Source organism: Tympanuchus pallidicinctus, unplaced genomic scaffold (genome assembly GCF_026119805.1).
Source record: "Tympanuchus pallidicinctus isolate F22 unplaced genomic scaffold, pur_lepc_1.0 scaffold8, whole genome shotgun sequence".
NCBI lineage: Eukaryota > Metazoa > Chordata > Aves > Galliformes > Phasianidae > Tympanuchus > Tympanuchus pallidicinctus.
In genome coordinates, this window is record NW_026294802.1 from 1,705,818 (window position 1) to 1,728,583 (window position 22,766).

At 40.2% G+C, this 22,766-nt stretch overlaps 1 protein-coding gene across 1 annotated transcript in view; it reads right to left on the bottom strand.

Moving 5' to 3' along the window:
• Positions 1–1,860: 1,860 nt before the first annotated feature.
• The window catches only part of PTPRO (protein tyrosine phosphatase receptor type O), a 152,801-nt gene continuing 131,895 nt past the window's right edge, over positions 1,861–22,766 (bottom strand). Inside the window, 10 exon segments of the mRNA XM_052667311.1 lie at positions 1,861–3,635; positions 4,720–4,840; positions 8,471–8,606; positions 11,987–12,141; positions 13,668–13,790; positions 15,101–15,235; positions 17,824–17,900; positions 18,647–18,737; positions 19,656–19,737; positions 20,878–20,913. Coding sequence (XP_052523271.1) covers positions 4,736–4,840; positions 8,471–8,606; positions 11,987–12,141; positions 13,668–13,790; positions 15,101–15,235; positions 17,824–17,900; positions 18,647–18,737; positions 19,656–19,737; positions 20,878–20,913 — 940 coding nt within the window. The 3' untranslated portion in view covers positions 1,861–3,635; positions 4,720–4,735.

Here is a 22,766-nt window from a genome sequence, read left to right on the forward strand (position 1 = left end):
GTAATTATTTTTAATCTGAATGCTGTCAGTATTCTCAGAGATCTTTGGAGACACCTGGGAGGAAAACAGGAAGACCCTTCTGTGTAAGCAGAATAATCTGTATGTTTTGTTTCCCTTGATTTTGTTTTTTTTTCTGCATTTTTTAAATTATTTTTTAAATTAACTGCTAACGATTAACCAAGCCAGTAAAGCTTGAAGCTGAATTTTACACTTCAATATTGCTGGATTAGACTGTATGACTTCTATGTAACAATCTGTGAAATTTAAGTGATGTTTAAGCAGATATTTCCCTTTTTCCTGGAATTTTCGTAATGGTTTAAGGCACTCCAGAGAGCTTCATACCTCCACTGCGCAGTTTTTGAGTTTACAACCTGGTGGCAGTTATGAGAAAGTAAAAGGAGGTTTGATTTAGGGTTAGGAAAACGAAAATAAATATTTTTCTTCAAAATTCTCCATGTCTTAGAGGAAAATGAAATTGTCAAATGCAACATTTCATTCCAAATGTCTTCTCGAGGCTTTGAGCAGTGTGCTGTGATTTTTTTTTTTAAACAATAATGTTTTAGAGAGATACACTGCGTGAAAAGTGTATAATGGTGTGGAGGAGTTTTGTCATCCCATGCTTACTCAGCAGTTTTATGCTTTCTTTGCACACATGGTGTAACAGCAGTCACTTCTGTCCACTTCTTTAGTTAGATTGCTTCCATGAAAAGGTAAAGCTGGCTGTAGAGAATGTTGATTCATGCTGAAGGCTCTGCATGCTTCTTTTGAGCCATACTGTCTCTCAGACACTCCTATTGCTTTAGAGGTGCTGTTGAAGGCCAGGAGAAGTGGTACTTCCGTCCCAACACACACACTTATGCAGGTTTGCACAATATATCAGTTAGGAAAAGATATTTTGTCCGAAGAAGGGGGTTTTTGTTTGTTTGATCTTAATAACAATTGACTTTGTGAAGTTGCAAACTGTAACAATCGGAAAGATCAGCGTGGTGGAATGGTGATGTAAGAGGTGTAATGGCAAGTGGATCAGCGCAATAGGAAGATGTTACAAATGAAAAGTGCTCATGCCACAAGGGAGGGATCTCTGACCAGAGATCCTTCTGCAGTGGCAGACAGCCCTTAAATGAGGTTTAAGAGAGGTGAAGCCAGGCTCCACCCCTTCTGGTCACACAGGTGAATTGCTTTCACCTTCCCAGGGCTGACTAGGTCTTTTCCCCAGGCGCTCAATCAGTGGTTCAGGCCATGACTCAACAGTTCCCATACACAATCTGCTAACATGTAAGTGGCATACATTTTGACAAGCATTCAAAATTCAGGCTATTCAGGTAGTATAGTTAGCAACAGTGTGATGTTGGCAAGCTACCTTGTACTTTGTTATGGTCGGCCAAGACTCAGTTAAAGCCAGTTCGCACTGTAATTGTTTGTGTGCATATCAGTGTTTTAAAAGTAACCTGGATACTCTGGGCTATGATACAGAATAAACGTAGAATCAGCGAGCAAGGCACAGAGGGCAGTCGATGAGAAAGCAAGAACATTTGTACCTTTGTGGATTTGTTCTTTTTTATACCTGCTAGAAGTTCTCTAGAGGGGTGTGAACATGTTTTCTAAATAAGCAGTGGTGACACTGTGAAATATAAACCAACAAAAAGGCACAGTCTGGACTGTCAAGTGCTCTTTCATCATTCTTGCTTCTGTTCAAATTACGTCAGCAAATCATGGCCATTCCCAGTTACGTGGCAGGCCCTCCAGCTGAAATGCACTTGTGAAGGAACAGAAACAACGATATTATTGAAGCTTTCTTATCAGCAGCCTACCCCCTAAAGATGCCTCCCCGCCCATTTGCATCCATTTCCAGGCTTCCTATTTAAAGCCATGGCAGCCCTGCTTTGTGGATGGACCTAGTGGAAACTGTCAAATGTGAAGTGTGCGCTTCTTCACCTCACATTTAATAATCAGAGGTAGAGTCTTGTTTCTTTCAGTACTCTTCAAAAGGACCTGATTTATTTAAGGGTTGTGTTATCTATGCATTTTTGCATTGCTCATGTGGGAGAATTTGAAGGAAGTTTTCCATTATAACTATTACTGAGATGGAGTAGATATTAAAGAAATATATACTTATTAATCAGCTGAAGGAATAGCGCTTTAAAAAATAAATAAACCCATTGTCATCTAAAGGAGGATAATCAGGCTCCTGAAATTGGCTGAGCTACCACCTCTGGTACGCTGGCTGTGCAGTGAATACAAAGTATGTGTGAGTGCACTTGCTATTTTGCTGACAGTGACTTCTTCACAGGTAAGCAATCCAGTGTGTTTACTTTCAGTTCAAGTTTGTTTTGTTTACATTGAGTTACCATTGCTGCTAACTTCCAATGAGGTGACAAAAAGCAACAGGCTACAAAATGCCATCAAACATCCATTCTGACAGCATCCATGTCACAATACACAATGATGTACTGGAATTATACAAAGACAAAAAAATATATATAGCTAATTATTCTGACTAGAACTGAAACTGACAGCAAAAAGGAAAAGAGCCCATCGCCTTGACCCGACATCCCTGCAGGAATCTGTCCCGATGCTTTGGCAGCCTCATAGCAATAAAGCAATAACCATATCCCTTCACATGCCAAAAAAAGAAAACATTTTTGTAACACCGTGAATTCCTGGCTCTGAAAAATAGTTACATCCATTAAAGCACATTTTTTTTTTAACCCAACCTGAATCAGCTTCACATTTTTACACAGGTTTAATACTTAGTAAAAATAATAAACAAATGAGGGGTATAGGCACCATAAATTGCTCAGACAGTTAGATGCTATAGAAATGGAGTCAAAGCTACCTCAGCTGCACTTGGATTAGATTGATCTAAGAAAAAATAACCTCAGTGGCATTACTGAAAAGATTGGAGAAAAGAGCAATATCTCTGCTTTATTCCTAGCAGCACTGTCACAAACCACAATGACCCCGTTCCTCAGCTGCCTGCTTCAACTTCAGGCTCCATGGTCTGCATTTCCGAAGGTCAGTCTATTTCTTGGGTCTTGCATTTCCCCAGGCCCCAAGCAGAGAATGTCAGGGCTGCAGAAAACAGTTCAATCCAGGTACCCAGCACCCCTGTCCCCCTCTTTCACAATCTCCATATTTCTTCATGTATGTTCATGCCTTGCTATTCACTAATGAGGTATTATTAGATACTAACAATGCCTGCTCTCCTATGGACATTAGCACAGACCAGTGACACATGAAGAAAGGTCTTCATTCAACCCTTAAAAAAATATTGCACTTACTTACTTACTTTAACCTTAAGCCCAACCTGCACAGAAACAAATAAAATAACTGAAAGTATCAAACAAGAAAACCCAATGTTCTGGAGCACTCTATTTTATGCACATCTTATAGTGTCTTTTCCTTCATGTTGTTCAGTTGAATTTGGTCCAGTATTTAAAAAAATGTCCAGAAATTAAAACAGTTCAAAAGACACTGCAGGCTTGTTAAGGCTTTTTCTCCCCAGTGCTTCTGAAAGTTAAAGTTTCTGTTCTCATTGGCCGCGTACCCAAGGCAGCGGTCTCTCATGGTGGTTCAAGCCACCAAAAGAAAAAAAACTGGAAGCGAGGGAAGATGGGTGTGCTTCATGGTCTCACCTGGAACAAAAAAACAGGGAGAGAACACATTAGAACTAGATTAGGAAATACACAGAGATCTTGGTATGTAGTTCTACCAGACATCCATACAGAGGCCTGACTGTATAATGAGGCTCTGGCACTCTTTTTAAATGGTGAATTTCCTACAGGTGGGCAAGTGAGGCCCATGCAAAGTCTTGGGTGTGTTTCATGAGCAGGGGAGTGGCACACACAGATGCTGATACAGGTGCCAGTGCAGATGGCTAGTGCCTGTCATGACTGTCCATGAGGTAGCTGAGAATCCACTTTGTGTCAGCAGCGTGCAGCTTCCTCCTTCACCCAAAAGCAAATGTTAAGGTTATGGCTGGCTTATTACTGCCACCTAATGAACTAAAGCTCACTAGCTGAGGCAGGGCCATGTGTCCTCACAGAGTGAGCCCGAAGCAAAAGGAAATGTTCTTGCGTCATCGACAGAAAACCCCAAAGCACTGCTTGGTGTGCTGCTGGGGACCGCGCCATGCTGTTGCCTGCACTGAGGCAGTCCCTGGGGCCTGGTGGAAAAGCACAGTGGTGGCCCCTGCTCACAGCAGTGAGTTCTCCTATTCCCTAGCTCCCAGCCTTCCCTGCTGGAGCTCCTGAGTTCCTTCACTCCTTAGGAAGCCCTGCTGACATGCCAGCAGTGTTGGCGACCCAACCCAAACCGTCAGATGGCCTTGGTAACCTGCAGCTGGGAGTGATGTGAGGACGGCATAAATTCTCCCTCTGCCTGAACCCTTCACTCTCTGCAGGGCATAGGAGGACAAGTGGAGTGAGAGCTTCAGTTAAATCCTTAGAATTTCAGGATTCTCTAATTCTTTGAACACGTGAGCCAACAAACCCTTACACTGCCAAGGGAAGTACAGTGAGTTATTTAATGCAAGAGTCTGAAGGGATTTGGCTTGCACTCTCCACTGAAAATCCCCTCAGAGCAGAGAGAAGCCTAGGAAGAAAGTCCCAAGCAAAGCTTCCTCAGCGTGAGAAGCATACAGCCATAATGTAATGATGGTTGCTACCAAGCAGCGGGGATGCTTAGCTCTGTGCTTCACACAAGGCTTCCCAGACTTACCGCCTGGGACTCCAAACTAGGACTTGCTGACATTCTCGTATATGACATCGCTTATGCAGAACTGCTGCTTCTTCTTTTGCCACATCAATTGCACACACTGGTGAATAAAAATGTATTGTTCCTGGAAGAAAGAATTAAGGGAATTGGCATTTTTGCAACTCACAAAGTCTGATGAAAACCCAAACGCAGGTTCATAGCAGCTGTCGGCACAGCTTCCCTGTTTTGTACTCCCTATCCCCTCACAACACACAGTGAGTTCTATGCTTCCCAAATAATAGCCTCTTACCATTGTGCAGAGCAGCTTTGGAAGCACAAAAACTCACTAAGCTTCCCCCAGCATCATACAGTGAGAGATGCAGTGAAACAAATGAATACTGGTTGTAGTGTTGGCTGTGAGGGCAACCTGACTGGAAGCTGAAGTGATGGGTGATTTGCTGAGAGTTTTACCAATAACTGATTACCCGCTGGTTGGGAAGGTAGCAAATTTAAGCTCTGAACAAGGTGTATTGTAAGTTAAGTCACAACCGTGCTATGGGAGAAGTGATTCAGCCGAATTTATGACATAGCTTTCTAGGAATCTCATTTATGTAGGTTGTTCCAAAAGTAATGCCTCCTATTTATTTCCACAGAAACTACAACAGATACAAACAGTACAATAACACTATTTGATAGAGAAAATTCTCAGCTACAAAACACTATTTTTCAGCATAGTCGTCACCATTAGCATGCATTTTCAAAAGTGATGAACACAAGCCTGCATTCAGCTCTCATAAAAATCTGCGCCAGTGGAAGATGCACTGTCACTATTGCTGAAACACACCACACACTGCCTCATGGTGCTTGCGTCCACTCTTTTATCTCCATAAACGTTCAGCAACCATTGATGGATGTCAGTGGATGCCATTTTTTCCACACAGAGGCATTCAGTGGCACACTTTTGCTTCATACACATTTCCATGTCAGATGCCATTCTGTCAGATTGCCCCCTTGCTGCCATTTGTTACATGGCAACAAAATGTAATGGAGCACTGGTGGGAAAGTTCAGCTTCTGCTGTACCACCAGCATGTGCCTCTGATAAAGCGGGATAATATAATAACATAGGAAGCAGTGCTTTCAGAGCTGCAGTTGTACCTTTAGAAACAATAGTTGTTATCATTCACAGTTCCCCTTTTGTCTCGTTGCAGTGTAGAAAACCAAATCCCAGATTCCAGGAGGAGGCTGTGCAAGCACATGCCAGCCATATGGCCAGTGACCATGGTGTGTAAGTGATGAGAGGAGCTGGAGAGGAGCAAGGCTGAGTCCCTTGCTTCTCACTGAGCAACGGCACTGCTGCGTGTGCAAGACATCTTTCCCATTTCAATGTGCAATGAAGACCCACACTGTCATGGTCTCTGACATGGTGGCAGTTTTGCAGGACTAGGAATGTCAGTTTTGTAGTGCTGGCCAGTCAGAGAGGGGCAACCAACTGCAGGAACCTGCGGAGTGCAGCAATCCAATGAATCACAGAATCGTAGGGGCTGGGAGGGACATCTAGAGATCACCAAATCCCAACCCCCTGCAAAGCAGGCCCCCTAGAGCAGACTACACAGTTAGGTGTCCAGGCAGCTCTTGAATATCTCCAGAGAAGGAGAATCGTCTCTGAGCAGCTTCACTCTTATTGTGAAGAAGTTCCTTTGCATATTGGTGCAGAACTTCCTATATTCAAGTTTACAGCTGTTTCCCCACAGAACACTGAAAAGAAGTTGGCCATGTGTCTTTGACTCCCACACTTAAGATATTTATAAACATTAGCAGATCCCCTCTTTTATCCAGTCTTTTAGTACTACAGGTGTAACCTTCACACTGTATGCTCTCATGTCAAATCTGAAGGTTCTATACGGCTTTCTGGAAGTCCACCTACCTCACATTGCCTGAAAATAAATTAATTTTAGAATTATATTTTAGAAAAATACCCAAATGCATTTAAGTGAATAAATTGCATTCATGCCACACATGCAACTGAAAAGTTTTGATAAGCTTTGTGTTCCCTAATGCTTGACTTCTTTACCAGTATGAGGCTGAAACTTAGGTTTGCTCACAGAGCAGTTAATTATTTGGGGATTTATCACCCATGTGTACAGTACATTGGAAGCAAATCATCATACAGAGAAACACTGCATTTCAGTTTGAAATTTAGAAGTCATCACTTGAGTTTATTCCTAGCAGAGAGAAGGCAAACCCCAACAAATCCTCCAGTAATCCTTATGTGTAAAGGCATGGGGAACAAGTGGCTCTTGAGCAAAAATGACTCTCCAAAGACAGAGGCAATTTAAAACTTCAAAATCTGAGTGTGGATCTCATTCTGTGCCCACAATGGTCTGATGATCCCAGCAGGTATCAGAGCTTGAAGTATGTTTCAGGCCACATAAAAGTCAGGATTTCTTCACATCCTTTGGTTTGAAGTGACTAGTTTTAATTCAGAGTGTACTCCATTTTAACCTCTTTTTCAGGCTTGTGCTACTTTTTTTTTTCTAACTGCTCCATGAGACAGAGCCAAAGTTTCCATGTGAGGAAATGTGAGCTCAGGTCAGCCCAGGTGTGCGGTTTCAGGTTTTCTAAAGAGAGCCATTCCAGTGGTCCTGTACCTGAGTGCCAGTGCCACCTGCTGACATCTGCACAAGGTTCGGCAGGACTGGGCATCAGCCCCAGACAGGCAGTGGCTTTATATGTTAGAAAAAAATCACATCACCTCAGGAGTGTTAACGCAGCTGCAGCCGAAATAAAATGCCAGGATTTGTTTTCTGGTGTTTATACAAGGCCTTTTAGAGAATTGTGTTGAAAAGTGGTTGTTTATGGGAATGATCCAGAATGATCTGAGACTGGCTTTTAAAATTCCTAGAGAGTAGCAGGCATTCCCGTCGCTTTTTCTTCTTCTCCCTCGCCCTTGCTCAGTCTTTTCTGCTTTGCTCTGGGATAAGGAATCCTTGGCAACAGATTATCTGCCAGAGCCAGGCTGCTAACAGTGATGGTGGTCCTTCCAGCTGGTTGCCAGCTTGTTCTGCATCTAACCAGTGGAGTAAAAGAAGCAGGAAATCTTTCCATCATTAGTAGAAGAACTGGGAAGATTCCAGATACGTAAAACCATCTGTTTTGGAATAAGAGTTTCGGCATATTTTTCCATACAGATATTCTGATATGACTATTCTGAAATGTCTCCCTCCAACATAAAAAGGGGTATCTAGTAGATATACATACAGGGAGTGGAACTGGGTGGTCTCTGGCAAATTTCTCATGGTTCTTATGTCCCTTCTGTTTTGGGTATTTGTATTGCCATCATGTAATTTAGTTCATATGCTTGACCAGATGATACACTCCTGAAAACCTGTGAGTAGCTGTCCAATACTGATATCACTTCATGAGTCATTAATCCCTTCAGCAAGTCCAATTCTTTTCAAAATGGTTTGAAATTTTTAAATGGTAGTTTCTTCGAATGCATTTTTACACATTAATTTTTTCAGAAAGTGATAATAGCTCATCACCTCTGGATGACATCAGTGAGATTGAAGACACTTCATCAGACTCTCAGCTATGCAGCAGATCAACAATATGACAATATTTCAATAAAGACAACAACTTAATTTTTGCAATTCATAGCTACTTTGACAGGTGTTCAAAGGGGACAACAATCACTGGACATGAGCAAACTACAGAGGAGCATGAGAGAGATCCCATGATACGTTCACACCAAAGTGAATTGACACAGCATCCTACCTCTGTCTGCACCATGGACATTCTGTAGGACCTCATGTCAGATACCAGGCCCAATATATCTACGAACTCATGGTCACGGATGTGCTGTAAGAGCCGGTCCAGGGCTATGAATGTTCCTGTTCGTCCCACTCCAGCACTGCAAGAAATACAGACATATATCTCGTTTAGGCTTTCCAAGCATGGGCACAGAAGAAAATCAGAGGCACTGCAAAAAGTAGATGTCCTGCAGCTTATATAATTTACTAGGGCACATCACCTAGTATTAGCAGGGAACCAGGCTGGTCAAGCAGGACCTGCCTTTCATGAACCCATGCTGGCTGGGCCTGATCCTCTGGTTGTCGCACACATGTTGTGTGAATGCACTCAAGATGATCCGCTCCATAACCTTCCCCAACCCTTGGTCAGGATGACAGACCTGTAGTTTCCTAGATCCTCCTTCTGACCCCTCTTGTAGATGGGCATCACATTAGCAAGTCTTCAGTCATCTGGTACCTCCCTAGTTGAACAGAACTGCTGATAAATGGAGGAAGATGGCTTGGCAAGCACTTCTGCCAGCTCCCTCTGTACCCATCGGTGGAAACCATCTGGCCCCATGAAACTGTGACAGTCCAAGTTGAGCAGCAGATCGCTAACTGTTTCCTCCAGAATTTGGGGTTTTATTCTGCTCCCCACCCATCTTCCAGCTTGAGGGCTGAGTTCCCTGATGATAACTGTTCTGACTATTAAAGACAGATGTAAAGAAGACATTGAGTACCCCAGTCTTTTCCTCATCCTTTGCGGCAATGTTCTCTGCCAGACCCAATATAGAATGGAGATTCTCCTTGGCTCTCCTTTTGTTAATGTATTTGTAAAAACATTTTTTCTTCTCTTTTTACAATTGTGGCCAGATTAAGTTCCAGCTGGGCTTCTGTCTTTCTAATTCTCTCCTTGTGTATCACAGCAACATCCTTGTACTTTCCCCAGGTTTCCTGCCCCTTCTAACAAAGAAGGTAAACTCTCTTTTTTCCCAGTCCCAGCAAAAGCTTCCCATTCAACTAGGCCGGTCTTCTTCCATGTCAGTTCATCTTATGACACACGGGGACAATCTGTTCCTGCACTTTTGAGAATTTGTTTCTTGAGGAATGTCCAGCCTTCCTGGATCCCTTTGCCCTTCAGGACTGTCTCTCAAGGAACACTCCCAGCCAGTATCCTAGCCCAAAGTCTGCCCTCCAGAAGTCTGGGATAGTGCCTTTTCTGATCCTCTTCCTGACTTCACCAAGAACAGAGAACTCAATCATTTCATGATTGCCATGCCCAGGACAGCTTCCAACGACCATATCTCCCACCAATCCTTCTGTGTTTGTAAACAGCAGGTCTAGAGGGGCTCGATAGCTTGTGAAAATCTCTTACCAACTGTGTTAGGAAATTACCTTCCACACATTCCAGGAACCTCCTAGACTACTTCATCCCTGCTGTATTTTATTTTCAGCAAACATTTGGTAAGTTGAAATCCCCCATGAGAACAAGGGTTACAACTGTGTGACTTCTGCCAACTGTTTGTAGAATGATTTATATGTCTCTTCATCCAGGCTAGGTGGTCTGTAGCAGCCTTGTTGGTTATTCCCCTGATCCTTACCTGTTATGACTTGACCTTATCATTACCAGTGTTGAGCTCTACAAAATCAAACCACTCCCTAATACACAGAGCAACCTCAGCACCTCTCCTTTCTTTCCTATCCTTTCTGAGACCTTATTGCAACAGTCCAGTTGTGAGAGCGATCCCATCATATTTCAGTGATGATGACTATGTCAGCTGCACAGGTGCTTCTAACTCCTTCTGTTTATTGGCCATGTTGTGTGCATTGTTGTAGATGCTCTTCAGCTTAGCTTTTGATCTCATCCCCAACACTGGCATGCTGTCCCTAAGCTCATCTGTAGTAAGCCTGGTTTTATCCCTTTCTCCCTTAAAACCTAGTTTAAACTCTTCTCAGCGAATTCCATCTAATCCTGGACTAGAATACTTTTCCCCCATGAGACTGGTGATCTCCATCTGTTGCCAGGAGACCTAGTGCTGTACAAACCACTCCATAATTGAAAAAACAAAGTTCCACCAAGAGCACCAGCCTCTTAGCTGTGTGTTTGTTTGGTTGGTTTTCCTGTTCTTTGCAGTATTTTTCCCTGCTACTGCAGGGAGTGAGGAAAATACCATCTAAGCTGCCATTCCTTCAACTATTTGCCCCAGTTACCTAAAGAGAGCCAACACAGTAATTACTATTACGGCTAGAAGTATCTTAACAGATATTCCTTATTTTGTCTTGTGGTACTTTCAGAAAAGTATTTGAGATGAAGTTTCAGTAGTTCGTCTTAACACAGCTTTCACAAAACAGATTTTTTGCTTGTATTTCTTTAGCAAAAATGTTAATATGTGAAGAGAGATGAAATGGAACTTTAGATCTGCTCATTTGGAAGATTCATTAATTGATACGTTCATAGTATTCATAGATACATTAATTGATATATACATAAATAGCAAGTGGAAAAGTTGTAATTATGCCAGTTCCTCCCATTCTTTAAAGTGTGAGCGCAACCACTGTTGTTTATCAATACATTCCTTCTCCCTGCACATCCACTCATTCCAGAACATTGTTATTTATAATCTATGTGGTCTAATATGTATAGTGTTGTGCAAAATATTATCTGAAAAGCTCTTTCTCTGCTGGTAGAAGCATCCTAATTAAAAAGAAGATGCTACAGAAAATGCTTTCTCCTACACTTTCCCAGAACAATTAAGTAATATCAAAAATGCCATTTCAGAGCCCTAATTTTAGTTCCTTCCCTGGCTTACTAGCGTTACTTGACAGGAGGATTCCAAAACAATATCCCCTATGTATTTTTCCATTAAGATGTGGAGGAAGGCTGCATGCTTTGCTGCTTTTACAGATGCTCTTGTTTTGCATCCATCAGAATGCTAGCTGTCATTTCTGAAAACTTGAAAAGATACTACTCTAAAAGATTGTTTTCTGTTAAGTAATATTAAAAAGAGTGCTGTGAGAGACACAGTGCTGACCAACATATCAGCAACAGACTGGACCAGGACAGAAGGTGCTGACATACTGCTCAGCAACATAGCTGCTGTCTGAGGTGGGTGATGCAGGACTGGCAGGTACAGAGCTTTTCCAGCCTCAACATTCTTTTGGACCATGTCACTAGGGAGTACACACACTCATCTACTGCAACCTGGCAATTTTTGTCCCTCTGAAGACCTATTGAGAGCAGCTCTCGCACCAGAAGCTGCAAAGAGGTCTCAAGTCAGTGGGTAGCATTGTGTCAGGAAGCAATATGGTATGATGTCATCTCTGGCATGGCAGCTGCTCCCAGTAGGGCAAGGGGAGTGAGTGTGTTCATCAAAGTGCAGATGACACACAAGGGATAAATGTGCCAGTGTATTAGCAAGCTTCCTCTCCAAAATTACTCTTCCAACCTATCTCACCGGGTCTTTCCTTCAACTCTCCACTGACTTGGCTGTGAAATGCTTACCTGCAATGTATGATCATGGGGCCTTTACTCTTTACTGACTTCTGCCTGACCATCTGCACGAACTGCAGGATGCTTTCAGCGGCGTTGGCTGTGGGGACACCATGGTCTGGCCAGGCAGTGTAGTTAAAATGCATCACGTCTTGCACCTCATCAGCCTAGTGGGAAAAGCAGAACAGCAGTGTGTTCACAGAGGTTTTAGCAGTGCGGTCACATTCAGTCAGACTGAGGTTTTGTTGTTACTTTTTTTTTTCTTGATCCATATACTACCAAAGACAGTAAAATCATAAAGTCAGCCAAAAGGGTAAAAACTCCTGATGCCAGGTTTGGGATATGGTTTTGGTGTTTGTTTGACTGTTTGTTTTTACACGGCAGTTAATTTTTTTGTTTGGTTGGGGTTTTTTTTTTGCTTATAAATCAAGAACTGTTGCGCTTTTCAAGCTTAGGCTTTGTTCCTCTTTGTATTCCATTTCCTCTCCTTTTCTCCTTTTGCCATGGGTAAAGAACAACACTGGCAAACAATTAATACTGGATTCATAAGAATTTTTTTTCTGAAGTTTAAAGAAAAAAACGGAAGAAAAAACATCTCCTTCTAACATTGTCATTGCCAGGCAACAAAGAAAAGATCTTAGAAAAATACCCATTATTTTTAAAAGCATTTCTAAAATCTTCAGTAGCATTAGGTGAAATAAAATCCTCAGTACAGCCAATGTCTTCTTTGAGATATAAAGGGACTCAAAACGTGGGGAGGGCTATCTATGTGTTTTGAGAGAACCTTATCACAAAAATAACATGGCAATCAAGGCCTTTAGTTTTGCCAAATCAGGCTAAAGATCTTTATTCCAGAAACTCTTCTCCAGTCACAGACAGCAGCAGGTCTTAGGGAAAGAATATTTAAAAGGAGACCAGTCCAAAAGTCCCTTAAGTAGCTGTTGTAGCTTTGATAGAGGACAGTGCCTAAACAGCAAGCTGAACTACAGTTGTTATTTTCAGTAGATACCAACACAGCCCAACCTCTGACTTGATCCCATCATGTCTTATGCCAGTTCTTTGCTTTATTCTCACATGATTTATTGAAGCAGCTGCAAAAGAAACTTGGCTGTTTGTAATGAGCTGCAAGTCTCTTCCATTTCCTCTACTTCAATAAGTGAAAGCAGAGAAATGCTCTATTTCAGCAGCAGTAGGGAGTGGAGAACCAGTGAACACATTTTACACAAGGTCCTGTCTAAGCCATTCACTAAACTCATGTTACAAACATTGCACAACTGCCCTTTCGAAAAGATATTTTCAATTTCTACATATGTATTTTTAAGTTTTGAATGGTTTATAGCAATAAGATTATGCCTGACAGTAAAAAAAAAAAAAAAAAAAAAAAAAAAGCAAGTGTATTTGTCATTGTGTCAGTGTACAGTAATTATCTGCATCACAGGAACGTCTATATGTACAGTATGTACAACTGTTGCTTCAGTTTTACGTGTTGCTGGCAAGTTCACAGAGATGGCAACCCTAGGTGAAAGTCTTGTGATTTAGACATTTACTTGTGTGGAGTGAGAGAGAGCAAGGCCATAATCAATTTTCTTAGGTGCTTTTCAGTGCATGCCAGAAATGGACAGATTTTAAAGAAAAGCCTGGACAAAAATTGCTCCCACTCTGCTAGTAGAGCTATGAAACATGATACACTTACATAGCTAATTCGGAAATTCCTATAAACCCAGTCTATGTGTTCTTCCTCAGACAGCATCTCAACAGTAATGTCCCCATATGCAATAGGATCTTCTGTAAAAGGCCAGTAATGATCACATTTCACCTAAGAGGGAAACACACAAATGTATCTATATGCATACTTTAAAAAAAGCACAATCAAAAACATACTGAACTGCAGTTTCAGAAATGCCTACAGCACTGCTTGCTTCTTTCAATAAGAGGTAATATACCCTGTAATTACTTTCAGCTTCATCATTCTTGTTTGTATATAACTACAGGCATCGTTATGCATTAGTTCTCTGAAGGGGAACATTAGCATAGCAAAGCATGAAAATACACATCATTTTTGCAGATTGTTACATTTCCTCATGGAAGAGGTCTAAGAGGAAAAAAATATGGGGAAAAGGAATATATTAAAAACATGCACCTATCTTTCACATTATTATAATGGTAATGGAAACATAAAGCCTAACGCATGTGTTTTATTTTTATGTAATCTTAAAAGCACAGAATCACAGATATATTGAGGTGGGCAAGGACCTATAGGTCCACCTGCTCCAACCCCTGCTGAAGTAGGGATAACTGGAGCAGGATGCCTGGGCCTATGTCCAAGTGGCTTTTGAAGATCTTCAAAGTCCTAGACTCTGGAAAATCTATACCAGTGTTTGACCCCATCTCTCACAACAAAAAAAGCATTTGCTTGTGTTTAGACTGAATTCTATTTCCTTTAGTTTGTGCTTATTGCCTCTTGTCCTGTCAAAAGGCACCTCTAAGAAGAGTCTGGATCCCTCATCTCCACTCTTTTCCATCAAGTGTTTACTCTTTCAGGTGAAAGAGTCCTAGATTCCTCAGCCTCTCCATTTGAAAGATGCTCCAGACTGTCAATCATCCTGAAATGTTTACCGTAACTTAATGAAGTGAAATTCCAGGTCTAATGACACTGCCTCATGAAAAATAATGCAAATGAATCCACCCACCAATTAATAAATATGGTTTCAGAGCAGATCATAAAAAATAAAGAAAGAAAGGAAGAAAAATGCATAAAACTATCTTAGTTTCAGCTGGAATGGGTTTGTTTTCTTCACAGTGTCTGGTAAGATGCTATGTTTTGATTCTAGGAGAAAAACTATAACACCAATAAGACAACCAATGTTTATAGTTGCTAAGCGTGCTGTAGAGAGCCAAGGCCATTCTCAGTAAAGGGCCCATGGAGATGGGAGGGAACAGAATTAGGACAGCTGACCAAAACTGGCCAAAGGGATATTCCAGACTATATAACATCATGCAGAAAGAGTTAAAATGGAGTGGGAGTTCATGTCTTTCTCTTCCGCTGCTCTGGGGACACTGGGCATTAGTTGGATGGGGGGGAGCAATTGCTTGTACTTAAACCACACCAAAGATTTTGTTACATACCCGTCTTTTCTCATTGCACTGAGTGAGCATAACAATAATTTGAGATTTTTGCTGTAGAACCATCTTCCAAAAATCATTCCTAGTTTCTGGCAGTGGTCCTTGGGTTGCAATGTATTCCTGGGGTGAATTATAACCCTGAAAAACAAATAGACGAGTGCTTTTCACTGACTGTTTAATGCTTCAGAACACCTGTTTTGATATGGCATATGTACTTTCTGGCTTGTTCAATTTGTATTTTTAAAACTGATCTCTAGCATAAACCCCTTCACTATTTTTACTTAATGATTACTTCACAAATTTTGCCAGTTTTTGGTGCTTCCAAACATAAGCAATCTAGAATGGAAGACAGAAGAGGAAGCTGTGACTCCATGAATCTTGTGCCCCCATAACTGGAAAGACAACATTAAAAAAAATGAAGTACTGAGGATCCTAAATCAAAATTCCATCTTCCATAATTTAAGAGTTTGTTAAGTTATAGACATAAAAATTATTATATATGTAGTGCATGCAGTGATTTTCAAGAACTGATATAAGTGGAGGTTAGCAATAAACAGGAATACGTGCATATGTTTATATCATAAGGACTTAAATTAGTAAAATATTAATTCGAATGCTTTTGGAATTCAACTGCTATTTATTTCATATTTCTTCTCCTAGCACTATCAACTAGCTGTAAATATCTCCTTATGTTCAAAAATACTGTCTTGAAGATCATAATAAAAGACCCAAAGAAAGGTTGTTTTAGCATCTGCTATAATCATATTTGCAGAGTTTATAAAGCTATTCATATTCCTGATAAGAGCAAAAGATAAATTCAGCATACAACATGATCCCTTGTAAATTGGGCAATTTCTGTGCCACCCCTGTACATTCCCTGTGGATTGTAACAATACTGACAATTTGGGAGCAATTCCCACAAATGTTTTCCTCTAGACATCTCTAAAGGTCAGTGCAGTCTAAGTTTTCCTGTTACACAGAATGCTGTTTGCTTGTATAGCCCAAGTATGAAATCATTACTATCGCAGAGACTCAGATGACCACTAGTATCTGTGTTTGGAGGAGGTACTCAGTAAAGAAGCCATCTTCAGGAAAAAAAAAAAACAAGCATTAAGATGATGCACCTACCTCTGTTAGGAAGACAAATTCAGCACTACACTATAAGTAAAACCAAGTAGATGTAAACTATAAAAGAATAATAAAATAGAACTCAGCAATCCAAAAAGAATTGCTGCATTCAATCCAATTATAAATAACCCTGTATCTTAAAACCTTTTCTGATCTGTCAGTGATGATTTTGAAGACTGGGACTTTTTTCTTGATTCACTACCAGCTTGGACACATAGAACAGTAGCGTTTAGGTTCACGCCCTTGTCAAGCAGAAACTAAGTACAAACAACATATTCAGCAGTACATGTGTGGATGATGGCCCAGTGACAGAGAAGTGGTTTCACTGACTCACTTGAGGGCCCCTCCCTTTTCCGTAATCCTGACTCAGTTCCCCCCAGCACTGCCAGGACCAGATCTGTCCTCTCTGCTCATGGCACACGTGCAGAAATGCTCATCACTAAGTCAAAGGTCTTTTTCTAAACAGATCACAGAATCACTGAATCACCAAGGTTGGAAAAGATCTTCAAGATCATCCAGTCCAACCATCCACCTATCATCAATAATACTCACTAAACTACGTCCCTCAACACAAAATCCAAACATTCCTTGAACACCTCCAGGGTCGGTGACTCCACCACCTCTCTGGCAGGCCATTCCAGTGCCTGACCACTTTTTCAGAGAAGTAGTATTTCCTAACGTCCAGCCTAAATCTCTCCTGGTGCAGCTTGAAACCATTCCTTCCAGTCCTATCACCAGGTACCAAGAGAAGAGGCCAACCCCCTGCTCACTACAACCTCCCTTCAGGCATAGAGAGCAATGAGGTCTCCTCTGAGTCTCCTCTTTTCCAGTCTGAACAATTCCACCTCCTTCAGTCACTCCTCATAAGGCCTGTGCTCCAGAACCCTCACCGGCTTTGTTGCCTTTCTTTGAAGCCGCTACAGGGCCTCAATGTCTTTCTTGCAACAAAGGATCCAAAACTGGACACAATACTCAAGATGCTGTAGTGAACTCAACACAGCACACACTGAGCATCAGTGAAGGGGAAGTAGAGAACATGGGAATAAAACAAGGGCAAACCTTTGGGCAGCAACGAAGGAAACAAGTGGAAAGAGTTGACAAGGTTTTGGCCCATCCCTAGTGTTCAAATACTTGGCTACAGCTCTGCTTCCACTTCAGTTATTTTAGAACTCTGGGTGCTTTTTCCTGGTAAACAGCTGCTTATTAACACAAAGAGGAAACTAGATTGTGTGCATTAGAAACCTACAAATGTTTCCAGTATAAAAATTCCTATTGTTCTTCCTAGCTGTCTTAAGAAGCACTGCACCACTTCTTCATTCCTCCTCATTCCTCTACCTGTTACATATTATTTTCATAAAGATTCACAGCTCACTCAGTGATAGCATGAGAAAAAAAAAATGGTGAAAAATCTAATGTCTCCCCCCACCTTTTTAAAATTTTTTAAAATTTTTTGGTGTGTGGTGGAAAGAACAGCTCCCTGCCAGTAAAATACTGGAAGCTAAAGAAGATTCTGAGAATGTGACTGAGACACCAGCAGCTATTGTGTCTTTTGCAGCAGATGTGTTCTAAGTGCTGTTCAGGACACTGTTCTTACTCACAGGAATATAGTTGGCATTAATGTAGTCAGATCCCTCTTCTTCATTCATTGAGACTAACCGGACACGACTAAAGTCATCTGTAAAAGAAAATGAAAAAAATCATTGGCTATCAAGCATGGTGCTCAAAATTATTCCTATGCAATCTGAAAAAAAAAAAACAACTATTAAAAAAAAAAAAAAGAATGCTCATAAGAAGAAATGGCTTGAAGCTTAAATGGAGTAGATTTATGTTGGATATAAGGAAAAAGTCTTTTACAGTGAGGGTGGGGAGGCACTGGAAAAGGTTGCTCAGAGAGGTGGTGGATGCCCCATCCCTAGAGACATTCAACGTCAAGCTGGATCAGGCCCTGGGCAACCTGATCTAGCTGTGCATATCGCTGTCCATTGCAGGGGAGTTGGACTAGATAGTCTTTAAAGGTCCCTTCCAACTCTAAGGATTCTATGATTGTATATTCACCAACAGAGAGCAACACTTGCTTCAGTATATACTACATGGATGTACAATCACTACTATTCAGCAAAATACATCTTTTGACTACCAGTGCTTTGGGCTCCCTTAGGTTTCATTAAAAACATAAGAAAAATATAGTAACAACTTTCAGTAGTAGAAACAACACTGTATTCCTCACTTCCTAACTCCAGTCTTGATAAACATCTCCCCAAAAACATCTCTTCATATCTAAAAGAAAAAAATATATCACCATCTTCTCTCTACAGACAGGTTTTAGAAAAGGCTTTTATCAGTCAGAAAATCTGTCATGATTCCCCTATTATTAAAAATCATCTTTCCATCTCAAGGGACTTTATCAGTGCACGTACTTACATGGCAGGATATTTGTGTAGCGATTTTTGCAGCGATTCATGGGAAGATCAGCAGCAAAGTGAGGTATGTCAAGCCCAATCAGTTTTAGCTCCTGAGTTAAGAGAGATAAAAATGCCAAGGTCAAACTCACCAAGACTCTGAAAATGAATCTTTGTGAAGTGAATGCTTGCTATTTGTACAAGATTGAAAATATTCATAAAACACTTTATATACTGATGTTGCCAATGCACTGTTGCTATTGGAGGTTATGGCTGCAGCCTGCTCTTCTCCACCTACACGTAGTTAACAAAAATAGTGTCAAATCAATAGAGTTGATAAATTCTTTCTGTGGCAGCCATTTCACATCACTTTAAGGGCTTTCTCTTTAAGTGGCTTTTGGTCTTTTTTCATGGGAACATTTGAAATTTTTTTCCAGACCTTACATTCAGTACTTATACCAAACATATGATGCATCAAAAGGCTTTTAACTGGCAGCAAGGGTACATCAGCCACCCAGAACAGTGGGGAAACCTGAAAGTCTCCTTGTTTCCCTTTTAAGCCTTTGAAAGTTATTTCAAAGAGTGGAGCTTTTCAGTTTAGCATTTTTAAGCTGACTTAAATGCAGGTGAATTATGACAGTGTACTTCAATTACTGTTAAAGGTTGCTCTTGAAGATATTTTTGATGTTTAATACTTTCTCATTTTAATGTTGCTCCTCAAGTTAAAGGAGTTGTAGAAGTCCTGAATGTAATTTGGGCCACCAGCATGTCCTATATCTAAAGGAAGTGTATTGATCTGACAATTATGTGGAATCGTACAGGATGAGACAGAGATAAGCTTACTAAATATACTCCTTAATGGTACCGAGTCCTGCCTTGAAATTCTGCAGAACATGATGTGAAGCTGACCCACCCAACAACAGCACACATTGCACACTGCAGGGCACAGGAACACACCACACAAACCCAAGATCTGGAAAAATGCTGGCTGAAGTATAGTAGCTAGGAGAGGATAGTCTCTATATGTTTACCTCAAATTGCAGAGAAAATTTATAATCAGAATCTTTTGCCATATCCTTGATGTAGCCATCAAAATCATCCAACTGGACAGGGCTTTAAAAAGAAAAACACACAGAATTAAGAAACAAAAATGCATTAGGTTTCATATCTATATCCCCTTACAACACTATATATAAGTGCTGCAAGTGCTGATGGGTTTGATGTGGGTTGGGAAGTCCAACTTCGTATTGTCTCACTGTGTTTCTGGCACCAGGGGGGCCACCGATTAATTTAAGTTTCTTGTGTGCTATGCAAAATGTTGTTTTCACAGAAGCAAAATATCTGGCAAAATGACAATTTTACAACTCATCTGAGCTTTCTTCACACAGAAAAACAGATTTCATATGTAGGCTTTGTCCAAGAAAAAAAATGTCAGAACAGTATTTTGGATGCCACTGTTTTCTCTGCTGGCCTTGAGAGCTATACATATTTGTTACAGTGACTGAATTCTTCTCCTGGAGAGATACTGTCTGGAAAAAGTGGCATATACAAAAGCATGCAGAGCTTCATCAAGTATAAATTGGCTTTGATTTAGTGATGCTCATCATTTTACACGCTTTTCCATTAGGTGAGGGCTTATCTTTAGTACAGGCATAACCTCTAAACACAGAGAAATAATTAGGCTAACACTCTGAATAACTGAACGCAGGTAAACAGCTTCCCTCACCTAATTATCATGCTCTAATTTACAAGCTACTGAGGCATGTACACAGTAATCTTTTCATTTACTTTGAGGCAATATGCCCAGAGGAACCTGTCTCATCACCACTTAATTACTCCTGTTTATCCGTTAACATTAATGATCTCCATGTTCTAACTACAACTGTAATGAGAACCTTACGTCAAGAGGGAAATAATACCAGGAACAAATGTATTCCAGTTTTTCATCATTTGTCATTTTTAAATAAGGATAAGCTCCATTGGAATAACTAAGTTGGATAATTGATCATTTCCCTAATGACTAATTTTCTATCAGTGAGGAGCTGTTTCATAATTTATCTTTTGAGAAGAATTGCTTTTGTCCAATTACTGTTTGCTTTCTGCTTTCAGACATCTATCTTGGGATGTGTTTTTCAAGAAGTTTTGTGTATCTGTAATTGCAGTACCACTATACCATGTACTCCAATAATGGATGTCCAGTTTAAGGAGATTTTTTAACTATTTAATTATTTAAATATCAAAGAAGTTACATACTTGGTCAGCTTTCTCTTCTTTAGACCATTTTTACTCCTGAAAAAAAAGAGAGTAGTGCTTTTTCATTTGTTAAACTACCACGTATTCCTTATTCAAGTTTACTACTGGTTTGAGAATGTATGCTTTCTGGTCAGTGTAATAGACAGGATAACGTTGGCAATAATACCTTGGGCATTTTTAAGTTAGTTGCAAAATTTCCATTGATGCTAGTGGGATGTATTTTCCATTCTGTGGCTCTGAAAAATACCACCTTATTCTCAGAAGAATCAGGTTCTCTGAAAATACTGACCCAACAGTATTAATGACTTAATGTGCTGGGGCTGAGTCATGAGCCTGGCTGAATTCCTGTCAGTGTTATTGCAGGAGTTGTAGCACCAAGGTGTCCCCAGGCTGCTCTACTCTGGCTCTATTGGGCTTGGAAACGATGCCAACAGGAGAGGAAAATTATTAATGAGAAGATCCTGTTGGGCAAAGAGAGAACACTTGCAAATTTTAGTAAAGGTGAAGGAGAAAGGAAAGGAGCTCGATGCCATTTCTCACCCATCTCATAACCTGCTTATGATGATCAATGAAGACAATGACAAATATCATACTGACTTAGCTGGACTAAAGCTTAAACCTTAGATAATTTTAATTGATTTTTAACAGCTAGAGATAATTATTCCAGTCATGTCTTCTCACGATTTATAAGGGATATAATTCACTAGTGACAGTTGTGAGTGAGCCAAAGAGTTAAATAGTATAACCCATAACAAACGGACTTGGGAGCTACATTAAACTAACCACCATCATGTGGATTTTTGAAAGATGTGTGTATGTGTGCTCATGTTGTTGTTGTTGCCACAATTAATTAACCAACAAGATTAAACACATCAAGAAAACAACCTAAAATAATTTTGATAGAGGTTTGAAAACGACGATCAATCCTGCTATACCAAGCATGGAGCACAAGTAGATTCTCACTTACTCAGAAGGAATTTTAATGGTGCTATTTTTTTTTATTCTTGGGCATCAAAAATCTATTTACTAATTGTATTATAACGATACATTTTAAATTTAATTCTAATAGTAAAATGATTTCTAGATACCGTGCACCACAGCTTCAATTGGTAAATTAAAGGTGAAGACTTTTAATTTCAAAACAGTAAATAAAAAACACAAAAGGAAATTATTAAAAGTGGAGTATTTGTACTTTTCTATCCCTTCAGGATTAGAAGTGAAATAGTAATTAAAAAAAAAAATCTGATTTCCAAAATTAAATTCTATAAAATGCTCAATTTTCAGAGGAGACATCAGCTTCAGCAATTTTGTTAACTTGCCAAGGTACATTTCCTTTAAGATATGAAGCTTTGCTTACAGAGTTAAAAAGAGCTATGACAACACAAACTTCCCACTAACAGAGTAGTGCTTTGCAAAGCACCATTATATACCTCTTCAATCTACAATGCTATCTATACAAATACTGTCACCCATTTGTACTCATTCGTGTGTACTCCATCTGTATATAAATGAGTAGCATTTACACTACATCTTCAAACACCTCTTTTTTCAAAGAAGTCCTAACATTAATTTATCTAGACTACTTAATGCATTTCTTTGCTGTTCACTGTAACTATGGTAAATCTTCTTTTTAAGGTTGGGAAGACTGCAGCTCATTTCAAAAGGAAAAAATATCAAAGTGCTATTTATGATGGGACTTTCTGAGAAGTTTTCTCTAAGGAACACTTCAAGAGGCAATAAAACAAGTGATTGACATCCATTTCTCAGCAACAATTTCTCCTGCTTTGATTCTCTCAAGAGTTTCTTAGCACTGCATTTGTTCCCCGAATGTTCATGAATGTTTTAAACCAAAGTAAGTACAAAATAAATTCATTTGAAACATCATCTGA